The 12,984-nt window shown below is 39.8% G+C and overlaps 1 protein-coding gene across 1 annotated transcript; it reads left to right on the plus strand.

Moving 5' to 3' along the window:
• Positions 1-8,343: 8,343 nt before the first annotated feature.
• On the plus strand, positions 8,344-9,267 carry LOC142432280 (olfactory receptor 7C1-like). Its single transcript, XM_075537417.1, has one exon. It carries the CDS (start codon positions 8,347-8,349, stop codon positions 9,265-9,267), a length of 921 nt encoding a protein of 306 aa, XP_075393532.1. The 5' UTR covers positions 8,344-8,346.
• The last annotated feature ends 3,717 nt before the right edge of the window (positions 9,268-12,984 follow it).

Consider the following 12,984-nt stretch of genomic DNA (forward strand, 5'->3'; position numbering starts at 1 on the left):
CTACAATAATAGCTTATTTCAATAAAACAGAAACCAAAAACTGCTGGAGAAAGTGTGAAGAAAATGGAGCCTTTATACACTGCATCGTGTGAAACCATTGTAAAACTATTGTCATCGTGTGAAACCATTGTAAAAACCCATATGGCACTACCCCAAATAACTAAATATAGAAATATCATACAACCCAGCAATACCGCTGCTGAGTAGATATGCCAAAGTAACACACACAGAACAAAGAGACATGTGCTCTCCCAAGTTTATCAGAGCACAGTTCGTCAGAATAATGAGCTGGGAACTGCTCAAATGCTACCCCGTGGAAGAATTAATAAAGAAACTCTGATACATAAAAAATGGAATTCTGTGCATCCCTATAAAACAGTGATGAAACCAGGAACCTCCCGATGTCATATATGAACCGGGAAACCATTATGCTAAGTAAAGATAGTCAATCACTAAAACAAAAAATATTGTGTGCGCCGCTACTCTAGGGATAGAGACCAAGATGAAAGAAGACTTCTGTCCTCAAGTCATGCAATCTTGTACTGGATTCTGTCAAGTAATGTGGAAATGTGTCTGCTAATGTTGCCAATCTATATATCATGCAATTATTTGTACGCCTTAATAACCACTTTGATAGATGCCTCCCTCAGCTGCGGCCAGTTTCTATGTTGAGGAGAGAGGGAGAAGACAAGTCATCTCTTGTCATATGACATTGCTCTGTGATCACCCCAGATCAACAACACTCTTACCAGGGTTCACAGTGAACCTCAATGGAAATTCAAGTAGAGAAGCCTGGGTAGATCTGTGTTAGAGAAGGTAGTCATACATGCATCTGCTAGTAATGTAGGTGGGCAATCTGCCATTGGGAAAAGGGTTTAACATTACTCATACAGAATCCCCCCACTCAAAGTGGGAACACGTTTGGTATTATGTTTCTAATCAACAAAATTGATCTAGTTTATATCCAGCCTTTGGCAACCCAGGACTGTATACTCTGCCCTTTCAAGATGCACAAGCACAACATCCTTCACAGGGCACAAAGGAAGACACTGATTTGAAGCACTACTAAGCAAACTGTCTTAAATTTGCTTGTGGTTCATTTAAGAAACTGAAAGACTCTCTTGGACAGATGCACAGAAGGGCCCTCGTGTGAGAAGAAATGGATGAATGGAAGTTCAGGAAGGCCATATATGATTTTAGATTTTCTTTACTGTTTACTGGCATATCTTACTCTAGCAGACATGGATCTTCTTTTGTAAATGAGACTTATTAATTGACCTTTTCCAGCCCTACTTTTGTAAAAATAATGTCCAATCACTTGAATTTTTGATATGTATAGGTCCACAATCGATGTATTTGGGTCCAAAAAGTCTGTCATGTACAAGTATAATTTGCTTTTCTAAAGAGTATTTCAAATTCAACTACATTAGCTAAATTAATATCTTATCAATATAATTATCACTTATTCTATGGGATGATTTAAATTTTTCCCAATAAAAGGCTAATAATATCTCTACAATGGAACTCTCCCACGTGTTGGGAACACTGTGGGGGTTTGCATGCTGTTGTGATGCTGGAAGACCTGTCACTGAAATTTCAAATGCCAATAGTGTCACCACACTGAACAGGTTTCTCTCAGGGGAGATTCCAAATGGAATACAAGGAAGGAATCTGTTATCCACTTCAGGGGAATTAACCACTAAATCCCTTCTGCACAGCATCAGGACACTGTCAGTTACACAGATACTGAAGGCCTAATGAACAGAAGGAGAGCTTGGTCAGACAGAGTGTCAGAAGGTGAGCCCCTCAGGTCAGAGGGCATTCAGAATGTGACAGAGGGAGAGCTTCCTTCTCCAAGTAGAGTCATCTACATTGTCAGGGACGGTGTGAATGCTGCAGAGTAGAGCCTTCCAGATCTTCATTTGATGATAGGGCATGACTCAGATGGAAAAATATATCTACAAAAGTCATCTAATTATCAGAACTTGGAATGTATGATGTAGGAAGTTAGGAAAATTGGAAGTCATAAAAAATGAAAGAGAAGCACAAAGATTAAGATTCCAGACATTAGTGAGCTGAAATGGACCATTTTGAATCAGAAAAAAATAATGGTTCACCCTGCCAGGAGAGACACAAACAAAAGGAAATTCATTGTCAAAAAGGATGTTTCAAAATCTATCTTGAAGCACAATGCTATCTATGATATATTTATGATTTATGCTATCTATGATTATATTTATCCCTCCTCAAGGAAATTGAGCAATACAACTAATGATCCAATTTAAAAACCAACCATGAGAGTTACTGATGAAGGAATTGAAAAATTCTGCCAATGCTTTCAGTCTGAAATGGATCAAACATACAATCAAGAAGCATTGATAAAGAACACTTTGTTCCAATAGCCTACCATTCTCTAGTGGTCAGCTTCCCAACTGGACTGTTGAAGTCAAAATGGGCGCATAACCCAATGTGACTAGGTAAGCTGTTGGTGCCCAGTTATTAAAATATATAGTGTCTGGGGTCTTAAATGGCTGAAGCTAAACAAGAGGCCATCTATCAGGGAGCAACAAAGCCCACATGGAAGAAGCAAACAAGCCTGTGTGATCACAAGGTGTCGATGGGATAACACATTAGCTATCAGAAGACTCAAAACAAACAAATATGTTGATGTAAATGATGCAAGTCAGAGTGGAGACACAAAACCCATCTATAAATAATTGGATTCCCTCGCAGAACTGTCACAAGGAAAGAATTAGAGAACCAGAGTGTAACCACAGCATCAATGGAACACACAACATTCCTCTAGTTTTCTAATGCTTCCTCCTCCTCACTATCATGACCCCAGTTCTACCTAAAACTCTGGATAGACCAGAGCACGTGCACTGGTACAGAAGAGATCCCAACACATGGAATCCAAGAGAGATACACCCGTCACGAGCAACAATGGTAGTAGCAATAGTTGAGGGTAGTGGGAAGGTGGAGGGTGGTGGTGAAGGGGACAAACAGATAACGGACTACAATGACACACAGGCTACCCCTCTCTCCAGGGAACAAACAACAATAACATAGACACAGGGGGGAGTGGTGTAAATATAATAAAAATAAAATTTATAATTTATCTGGGGTCTTTGATGGTGAGCATAGGTTGTGGTAAGGAGTTGGTACCAAAGGTCAAACAGAATGAAAATATACTTAAAGTTATGAAGGTAACATATGTACAAATGTGCTTCTAACAATTGATGTATGGATTGCAATAAGTGTTGTGAGAGACCCCAACGAAATAATTTATTTATAATAAAGAAAAAGCATTAAAATGATTGGTGATTGGAATATTTTATATAAATGAGAGCATATGATATGACCGCTTGTGTTCCCTTCCTCACCCCACGATGACCCATAGATCCATGGTGACACTGAGGTTAAGCACTCAGCTGGGTGCTAGAATGAAACCTCAGTCGAAATAAGACCCATGATATCTTGATATCTCCATCTATTTATGTATGTATCTGTCTATCCATGTATATATAATTCTATCTATCTACCTCTCATTCTATTCATCACTTCTAAACCTGTGTGAGAAATTCCTTTGATACCTATTTCTCTTCCTTTCTGTACTTCTCTGCATATCTATATATCTATATCTCCATGAAGAAAGATAGAGAAATACATATGAAGGGAATGGCTCACACAATTGCAGGAGGGAGGAAGTACAATCTGACTCAAATCTATGGGTCACATTTTAATGAGAGACAACATATTCCAGTAACTGCTAAGGTAGGCAAACCAGGAAGCAAGACCATCAGGAAGCAGGAAAACCACAATCTGATGGAGGTAAAGGCAGAAAAATTCAAGTTCAATAGATAAAGCTACTAGCTGCAGAGGTAAAAAAAAATCCAAGGTTTGCAGTCATTATGGCAGGTCAATGATAGCTCCCAGATTGTGAGGCAGTACAGCAGGCTGAACGTCAAAACACCAGGGTCACTGAGACAGAAGGAGGATCCATCCAGCAAGGGAAAAGTGGCAAGTTTGCCCACTAAGTCTACTTACATAAAAGTGGGTGACACCCCTGAGGAATCTATATTTTCATTTACAGCAGAGCTAATATTTGGGTGATGAAACCGTCTACTCCCTAATCCTCTTACATCTGTTTTACCATTCACAATAAATTCCATCATGGAATTGTTTATGTTCAGTCACATCAGGGGAAAACACCAATTACTACTAGTGAGAATCCTGGCCAACCACGTTGACACAAAACCAAATTAACACATTGTTGACCTAAATTTCTGTAGTTTTAAATCTAAAGACACCAGCTCCTCGATCAGAGAAAGCGTTGGCCATTTTTTAATAAAGATTCCAGGAGTTCTGCTCTACCCCGGAGGTCACTCTGAGTCAGAACTGATTGCACGGCAGTGAGTTGAATGCACTTTTCCCCCACTAGGTGTAAGGTTCCAAGAATCCCCCATTCTGCATCGTGTAATCCTGCTTCCAGGGTTTTCAATGATGAACAATTATCTATTGTATGGCAAAGCCACATTGTGTTCATCCGTTGATGGCATTTGGATTGTTTCTACCAGTTAGTACTTGTGAATTCTGTTTCTGTATGCATTCATTTACCAGTGTTTATTTAAATACCTCTTTTTAATTCTTTGTAGGTAGTACCTAGCAGTGGAATTGCTGCTCACTTGCTGCACCTAGGGATAGCATTTGGAAGAATCAATGATCTGTTCTTCAAAACACTTTCACCCTGTCCGTCCCTCCACGTTCCCCCATCAGGAATATGTGAAGGTTATATGTGCCTCATTTTAAAGTTTGTGGAAAAGTCCCATTAAGTATTAATTCAAATGTTTCATATACTTTTGGAAGCACACGAATAATTACTAATGTATAAAATCATGCATAACAGAAAAAATGAATTTTAGAATAGGAAGCAACACAGAAGGTAATGCACTGGGTATTCATGTAGAAATCCCGAATATCCTTTTCTATTGGACTTTTCATTCAGGCTCTGTGATGGGGCCCATGCACATTGTTTATCATCCCGTGGACTCATCAGGTAGGTATGGTTTTAATTGATGCCGATAGGCCAAGCCAGAACGGTGAGTGGTGCAGTTCAGTTGTAGAAGGTACAAAAAGGCCCCCGAAACAAATGGCAATCAGGCCAGAGGAGGCTCTTCCCTGGGACACTTCTTCAATGCCCTGTCCTCTATCTATTGCCTTAAATGGCTCCTCCTGAGAAAGATCTCCCCTCTTCTCTCCTCACATCTTCAACTCGAGTGGATCCTTCTGCAATATCTCTTTTCATTCACAGAATAGGAAGCTACCATATGGACAGATTCCCTTTCATATAACACGTACCATGTCACAGGTGTCATTGAAATGTATTAGAAAATCATTCTCAAAAATAATAATATAAACCTATGAATATATTTACATGGTATGTTAAATGTTATTAAGCTATATGATGTATTATTGAATTGTATGATATTATGAAATAATATTTAAATATTATCTATGGACCATCTTGTCAAAATTGTGACATTTAGGCTTTTTATCTATTATGATTTGTGGATAACTCACTGAGCATATCCTATCATATAATCTTCCAACCCCCTCCCTACACAAATGGCATTCTGTTTAATCAGCGTATATTATCAATTAATTCAAATAAAAGACATAGTAAAAATAAACTAGTGAGAGTGGTGATGATATATGTGATCAGAAGTACTTCATAAATTCCTGGCATCTTGGTAAATGATGTCCAGCTGTGTTCTTTAGGACTCTGGAAAAGGAAATGCATCTCAGAGTGATCATTAGACATGACCCTGCATGCTGGAGACACAGCACAATAGAGATGAACGCCTTCTGGGAAGAAGCAGTCCAGTGGGAGAAAACAGTACGCGGAGTTCCACGTTGTCTCCCAAGGGACAAACAGGCACAAGTTTCAATTTTGTTCTCTTAGCTCCAGAGAAATAAAATTCCCAGGGTATGTAAGTCAAAAGAATAGTTCATTGATGAGGCACAAGGGATTTCATCCACTAGCGCCAAAGGACTGTAAATGCTTCCTGTACACTGACCCAGATCTACTGGATCCATCTAAGGGGATGAGAAAACACAGTTTTGCCTTCTAGAAGCGTCATGAATGCGTCCATCTCCTTGCTCTTCTTGGGGCACGAGCTTTAACTTTACAGTGGTACATGGGAAAAGCAGCACTGGGGAGTTCTCCTCTGATTATACCTGGATGAGCTTCAAGATCGTCACAGGTGCTGCAGGATTGGTGATGAGTGAAGGCCCTCTCGTCTGGGTAGTATGTATGTAAATCAACCGAAATAAAAAATTAAAGCAAATTTAATGGCATAAAGTGCTGCTAAGTTAAATTCCCTGGCTATAGGACAATGTCTTCTTTCTCTAATCTGTCTTCACTGGTGCTGGCTCCCTTTCCTGCAACCTGCTTCTCTCCTTATATTAACGGGCCTTTTAATCTTTTTCGAATATTTTTCCCAGTGTAACTCACAAAGCTTTTGTTTAGCACGAAATTATACTATGGGAAAAAAATGAATGGACATTTTCCCTTCTTTCCACTATCTTACATTCTACATAAGTTAAGTGCGTGCTTATCCCGGCTCTGCAATCCTACTGACATGCATCATGATGTTGTTGCCCTTCCTGGGGACTTTTAGGGAAGGTTTCACAGAGAGATGAGGGTCATACTGAGCTTTGAAGGAGGAGGCAGGAGGGGAGTAATGTTAGGATTATTAAGACCATTCTGTGTGCGATGAAAATTGCACATACTAATTAATAACTGACAAGGAACGCAAGAAATGGAAAGTGAAGCATGAGTGTGGACAGGTAGGCAGCAGCCATGTAACACAGAGCTGCATATTTTGTCTAAGGATGGACAGCTCTGAAATTAACGAGAGTCAAGGCAGAATTAGCAGCACAGTCTGTCTGCAGTCAGACTTGCCATTTGAGACATTGCTCTGGTCCATGTGCAGAGCAGACAACTGCTCCTGGGAAATCCATAGAGAGATGAGGAGTTGAAAAATCACAGTAGAAGTGGGAGCTGGATCTGTGAGGACTTGGATAATAATGTCTCAAAATATCCACCAATTAATATTACACAGCATGACATTTGAAATGTCTTATTTTTCAAACTCTTCTATGGAATTGGCATAAGAATTTGGGTTAAAGCGATGAAGAATATGCAAGTTAAAACGGATTTTTCTGGTCTGAGGCACATAGTGGACTCTAGGTGATATTCAGAGCTTGTTGTCTTTAAGGTATTTGCATAGGATTAATTGGTACATTTTTACTTAACTTTACTGTTTAACAGTTTATCTTTATCAGGGAGTCTTCAAACTCACAACAATCTGATCTCATATTCCTGTCACTTTTAACTACAACTTGAACCCAGATTTGTTTTTGCACATCAGTTGCACCATCCATCTTGTTGTCAGAGGTTGTGAAGAGTACTCTTGTGTCAGGAGAGGACTACAGCCCCTATCTCTGCCTGAAGGGTTCTACTCATGACTATCACAGTAACAGCCTTCAGATTTCCTGCACATTGACTGTTTCTCGGGAGTGATGATACAAAGATCAATTTATTTGTACTCTTTAACTTGTTTACTTGCTACTGTGAATTAAGTGGTTTACAGACTCTAACGACATTGAAAATATCACATACATTCTTACTTAACTCATCCATTGCGATTCCTGGATGTGCCAAAGCTTATCCCTCTGCCTCTTCCTGTTTCCTGTTTCCTTTTCTTCTTGCTTCCTAATCCTCTGAACTTTGTTCCTGGGAAAAATGCTGCCCTCTTGAACTTACATAGTTGATTATTGGTACATGGAGGAGAGTTCTGTTCCAGGCATGACTGCTGTTGTACGCCACATGAGTCCATTGGACCAATTGTTTCCTTGGGAGTTTCAACTTCCATCACTCTTCTGACCTCTGTAAGGACATGCTCAAAATTTGCATTTTATGCTCTTCATATCAGATAAGGGTAAGAATTTTTAATTTCCAGAAGCTCCCAAATCTTTCAAGAACACTTGGCATAAAATAATTAATTAGTCAAACACATTTGTTGAATGAATTGTCAAAGCCTTAATGAATTTGTAGAGAGATATAATGTTTCAGGAAGAGATGTTATTAGAAGCAAGTACAGTTTGACAATTTCCGCATAAAGAGAATATTGAAATTAAAGAACACGAGATATACATATGTGAATAGGCATTAATTAATTGACTGTTTAAAACATAAATGACAGAACATCTTTAAACTGTTGCCAATATCTTCTGACTTAGCTGCAGTGCTCATTTCTCTTTCCCAGTAGTTTCATCAGCTACATGGAGCCAGGAAACTACACTCATATTACAGAATTCATCCTTCTGGGGCTTTCTGAGGAGGCAGAACTGCAGCCCCTTCTCTTTGCACTGTTCCTCTCCATGTACCTGGTCACCTTCACTGGGAACCTACTCATCATCCTGACCGTCACCACAGACCCCCACCTCCACACACCCATGTACTTCTTCCTCTCCAACCTCTCCTTTGCTGACATCTGTTTCACCTCCACCACTGTCCCAAAGATGCTGATGAACATCCAGATGCAGAGCCAAGTAATAACATATGAAGACTGCATCGCCCAGATATTTTTTTTCACGCTTTTTTTGACCTTAGACAACTTCCTATTGACAGTGATGGCCTATGATCGGTTTGTGGCCATCTGTCACCCACTGCACTATACAGTCATCATGAACCCAAGATTCTGTGGCCTCCTGCTTCTGGCCTCCTGGGTATTGACTCTTCTGGTCTCTCTATTACATTCTTTGATGGTTTTGCGACTGTCTTTTTGTACAGAATTGGAAATCCCCCAATTTTTCTGTGACCTTAGACAAGTAATACAAATAGCTTGTTCTGACACATTTCTCAATATCTTAGTGATATATTTAGCAACTGGACTTCTGGGTGTTATTCCACTCACCGGGATCCTTTTCTCTTACACGAAGATTGTGTCCTCCATTTTGCGAATTTCATCAGCTGCAAGCAAATATAAAGCCTTTTCCACTTGCGGGTCTCACCTCTCTGTGATTTCCTTGTTCTATGGCACAGCTTTATGGGTTTATATCAGCCCTGCTGCTATTGAAAACTCCAGGGCCACTGCAATCGCCTCAGTGATGTACACTGTAGCCACACCCATGCTGAATCCTTTTATCTACAGTCTGAGAAACAAAGACATAAAGCAAGCCCTAAGGAAACTTGTTAACTGAGAAACGTCCTACATAAAAGAACTCTTCATTAAGTTTAGTCAACTCCTTGTGAAAAACAAAATTCAAAATGATAAAAATGTGTGTTTTTCTTTCTTCAGTCCTAATAGTGCTTATGTGCATCATTCAATCTCCGCAAATTTTAAGACATAATATGAAAAATTGAAGACATCGAATGAAATTATTTCCCGTGTATTTTTAAAATATCTTTATTTTAACCAATTCTCTGCTTCAACAGGCATTTTTTGAGGGTGACTGCAGGTTTCATTAGGAAGTAGACTTTACATTACTAGCTGTAGAGTGACAGCGTACAATTATCACAAAGGACCAGTGCTCATTATTATCCTGAACCATAAATTACTGAGACAGAAATTCTTCAATACCTATTTTAGAAAACTTTTTCTTGTGACCACATCTGGCGTGAAACTGTCAACCTACCTCTGTTACTTTCCTTACAGTCAAGCCTTCTTAAACATTTTGAGCTTAAAGTTCATAAAATTGCTCTTATTAAGTAGTGAAAAGCCCTTTTGGTGTAATCAAGTATTGGAAAAGACTTCCAGAATCTCATGGAAAAACATTCCAACTAAGAAGGTTGACACCTCTCTTATCAGCAGAAAGATTGTACAATCAAGAAGACTGACATTATTGTGTTCCTGTACATGATTAATCTCTGACATCCAGATAGGAATTTCTGTTGTACTTCTTAATTAAAAATGATTACTCAAGACCTTGGTAGACCTCAATTTGTTCAGCAAAGATTTGTATATCACTTATTGTCATCAATGATACCACAGGAAATTGGCCTTTATTGTTTCCTAAGAACTCAGTTGTCACTAATTATGCTTGTCCACAGAATCAGCTGCACCAAAGCATCTGCCTCACTTTTGCCCTTGAGTGTCTCCCAGCAATCCGGCCAACATCTCAAATAATTACACGTGAAACCCTTGGTTTTCATGATCCAGTAAAATACTGTGCTCTATATTTTCTCTGCAGCACAGGAAACTGCTCTGTTCTAACTGGAAGGCTGTTTTTCACGCCTATCCGCGCTCAGAAGGAGAAAGATGAGACAGTATACTCCCATAGAGACTTACAGCTCCACAAACCCTACCAGACAGTTCAGTCCCATGAGTCAGACTCACTTGATAGCAGAGTAGTGAGTAGGTCACACAGGAATGGTGCGTGCCAGCACTCTGTTCCTACAGTGTAAAATGTAGACTCAATGCAAATCCCACTGTCATGGATGGAGTCCACCTCACAGTACACAGACAGTGATGAATAACTGCCTCAGAGCCTGTCTGAAGCTGCACATCTTTACAGAGGAGACTGTCACGCTTTTCAACCAGGAAGCACGTAGTGGATTAAAATCTCCACCTTTTGGTTAGCAGCCTTGCGCTTTAATCTGGAGACTGCCAACCTTCCTTATATGAGTGCACAAGAAAATTATATCCAAACGTCCTTAACATTTTCTCATGTCTCAATATTATTATATATAGCTGGTTCATGATTTCTTTTTCCTTCTCAAAAATCATTTTATTGGGGGCTCATACAGCTCTTATTACAATCCATCCAGCCAGTCAGCCATCAACTGTGTCAAGCACATTTGTACATGTGTTGCCATCAGCATTTTCAAAATAGTTTTTTTCTACTTAAGCCCTTGGTATCAGCTAATCTTCTCTCCCCCTCCACCTTCCCTCCTCAAGAACCCTTGATAGTTTATAAATTGTGTTTTTTTCATGTATGATTTCTTTGCAAAGAATCATTTGTGAAGCGTAAAGTGAGCATTTGATAAAACCAAAAAACCAAATCCTCTAACCTGGAGTCAATGCCAACTCAGCACCTCTAAAGCACAGGATGAAATTGCCCACAGGTTCCTGAAACTGGACTCTTTACAGGAGGAGAAAGTCCCACCTTTCTCCCATGGAGCAGCTGGTGGTTTCGAACTGCTTACCTTCACGAGCACAGTCCAACTCTGCCACATGTTCTTAGTTGTTCAATAATACTGTGGAAAATTATATAATATAAATGTAACCATTTAAAATATGAGGAAAACCTCTACCTGTGATTAGGTCAGGTTTTACAGAATGGATCCTCAGTTTACATTAGAGAATTGACACAGTTTATTCACTTCTAACCTATTAAGTTACCTGGCATCATTTATGCCATTTCCTCCTGTGTTCCCGTTTCCATTTGTCCTTGTCTGTGAGCCCTTCTTATTTTAGGAGCTTAAATTGTTAGTTATTCTAATATCGAGGGAGATAAATTGCATTTCTTAAGGATCACTAATGGCTATAACCTTGGTGGGATCACCCGTCTCTATCCAACCAATAAGCCCTGTAATTTTGTGTTCTGTCCCACATTCTTCTCCGTATTTAAAGAACCTTGTGGGTAGTTGTTTTCAGAGGAGTTGGGATTGGTATCAGGAAAGCATCCTACTCTCACGGTGATGGAGACTAATGTTGTCATGACTCCTTGGTCTCCTGATCTGTTTCCATGGGCTTTTCAGTTTTCATCACTTTTGTTTTCTCTGGATGCAAAGAGACACATATTTGAACACTATACGTCTGTTTCTGAGCAACTAACACCCCAAATGCTAATCACCAAATCACAACACAGAACTTTGTGCTTGCTAAATGTGCTATGCCACTTGACCATCGTGAGCCCAAGATGACTATTGTGATTCCCCAGGCTCAGGGACTCCTTTCCTCAAGTTGTTTGTTTATGTCTGAGTGCTTTTCAAAAATACACTCCTTTCATGTCCCTATATGTTTCATCAAAGAAGAAAAGTCTTTGTGCACGAGAGAACCCCCCTTCTAGGAATGAAAGTTAAAGGGAGTCTGAGCTTGGTGTGTTCATGACAATAATAACGTGGATTCACCACTGAGTGGAAGTAGGGGAAATGCAGCAATGAAAAAGACTGATTTGTCCATGTTCCATTGTTACCTGTTGGTGTGGTCCTCCGTGACTAAAGGTGATAGTTAAGAGGAGGGTTGGCAGGCCAGAAGTTTACAAAGTATATTCCGCATTATTAGATATAGTTGTAACAATGGGAAACACACTTATATACATATCTGTGTCAAACCTATAAATATTCATGTTCCACTCCGAGACCCCAGATGTTTCAACAAGCACCCATATTTCACTACTACTTCGGAAGGTATTTTGGGGAGCATGAGGTGCTAACGGCATCAGGTATCAAAAGATCCAAAACAATCCATTATATCTATGCAAACGAGGGGCATCAGAGTGGACACCCAAGGCACATCTGTAGACAAATGGATATCCCTTCACAGCAACTTCACACAGAAAAGACGATTCAGTCACAGTGCAGTATAACACCTGGGAAATACGCAGCATTCCTCTAGTTCTTAAATGCTTCTACCAGATTATGCGCACACCCCACCCCAAATACCATGACCTCAGTTCAACCGTACAAACCCTGCTTGACCGGAGTACATACATTGGTACAGACACGCGCTGTCGACACGTTAAATCCAGGACAGACAAACACTCAGGAACAATAATGGGCGTAGTGGCACCATGAGGCTAGGGGAAAGGGTGGGAAGAAGAGGGAAAACGCGGAACTGATCACAATGATGGATATATAAGCATGGCCCCAGGAGGATGAATAACAGATATGTGGGTGAAGAAATACAGCAGATGGTGCAAGGAACAAAAATAACAATGACAATACATAACTGATCAAGGATTCATAAGGGTGGA

The sequence above is a fragment of the Tenrec ecaudatus genome, chromosome 1 (genome assembly GCF_050624435.1).
Source record: "Tenrec ecaudatus isolate mTenEca1 chromosome 1, mTenEca1.hap1, whole genome shotgun sequence".
Classification (NCBI taxonomy): domain Eukaryota; kingdom Metazoa; phylum Chordata; class Mammalia; order Afrosoricida; family Tenrecidae; genus Tenrec; species Tenrec ecaudatus.

Bases quoted from the DNA above. Each gene is read 5' to 3' on its own strand.
- LOC142432280 (XM_075537417.1), top strand. From the start codon at position 8,347: ATGGAGCCAGGAAACTACACTCATATTACAGAATTCATCCTTCTGGGG.